Here is a 1,154-nt window from a genome sequence, read left to right as displayed (position 1 = left end):
GGGCGCAGAGGGGGGTGACGAAGCCGCTGTTCCTCAAGTACGGGAAGTTCACGGGCAAGTCCACCATTACAGTGAGTGGCCCAGGAGGGCACGGGGCTGGGACACGGGGGTGGTGTTGGGCTGGGACACGCGGGTGGCATTGATCTGGGACACTGGGGTGACACCAAACTGGGACACTGGAGTGACAGCATTTTGGGACACTGGGATGGTACTGAACTGGGACAAGTGGGTGTCACTAAGTCAGGACCCTGTGGTGACACTGAGCTGGGGCACTGGGACGGCACTAGACTGGGACACTGGGGTGTCACTCAGCTGGAGCAAGTGGGTGGCACCAAACCAGGACCCTGGGGTGACACCAAGCTGGGATACTGGGGTGGCACCATCCTAGGACACTGGGATGATGCCAAGCTGGGACAAGTGGGTGGCACTGAACTGGGACACTGGGGTGGCACCAAGCTGGGGCACATGGGTGGCACCCATTTGAGGTGATGCAATGACACTGAGTGGGACTTGTGGGTGGCACCAGACTGGGCCGTGTGGGTGGCACTGGACTGGGTCAGTGGGGTGGCACTGAGCTGGGGTAGGGGACATTGAGCTGGGGCACACAGGGGGTCCCCAGTGCCCCTCCTCCTGCCCTGGCTGTCACCCAGCTCCACAACCCCCCCATGCTTTTGGGGCTGTGGAGGGCTCAGGGTCCCCATTGATGGCTGCTGGCCACACTGGGGGGTCCCCACTGTGCCAGGGGGAACCCAGGGCAGGGCGACAGGGCCATGCCGGGTGCTGAGCCCCCCCACATGGCTGCCTGTCCTGACAGGTCATTTCGGAGGAGATCTCGGGGAACAATGGCTACGTGGAGCTCGCCTTCCGTGCCAAGAAGCTGGACGACAAGGTAGGAAGGGCAGGGAACATGGTGGGCATTGGGACATGGCGGGCAGGGGGACATGGGGGGGGGGGGGAGGAGGGGGGATGGCGGGGAGGGAACATGGCGGACAGGGGAACATGGCAGGCAGGGGAACATGGCGGGCAGGAAGACCTCATCCTCTCTCCTGCAGGACCTCTTCAGCAAGTCGGATCCCTTCCTGGAGATCTACCGCATTGATGACGACCGCAGCGAGCAGCTGGTGTACCGCACCGAGGTGAGGCCCGGGCAGGAG

The 1,154-nt window shown here is 63.7% G+C and overlaps 1 protein-coding gene across 1 annotated transcript in view; it reads left to right on the top strand.

Moving 5' to 3' along the window:
• The window catches only part of LOC104541961 (copine-7-like), a gene marked incomplete at both ends in the record, with an annotated part of 1,755 nt that overhangs the window by 248 nt on the left and 353 nt on the right, over positions 1-1,154 (top strand). The window contains 3 exons of the mRNA XM_010186129.1: positions 1-71; positions 815-889; positions 1,053-1,136. The exon at positions 1-71 is cut by the window's left edge and continues 2 nt beyond it. Of these exons, the coding sequence (XP_010184431.1) occupies positions 1-71; positions 815-889; positions 1,053-1,136 (230 nt within the window). The remainder of the gene's footprint in view (positions 72-814; positions 890-1,052; positions 1,137-1,154) is intronic.

Source organism: Mesitornis unicolor, unplaced genomic scaffold (assembly GCF_000695765.1).
Source record: "Mesitornis unicolor isolate BGI_N332 unplaced genomic scaffold, ASM69576v1 scaffold39596, whole genome shotgun sequence".
NCBI lineage: Eukaryota > Metazoa > Chordata > Aves > Mesitornithiformes > Mesitornithidae > Mesitornis > Mesitornis unicolor.
The sequence above is the reverse complement of the archived record's forward strand: the minus strand, read 5'-3'. Positions and strand labels throughout refer to the sequence as shown.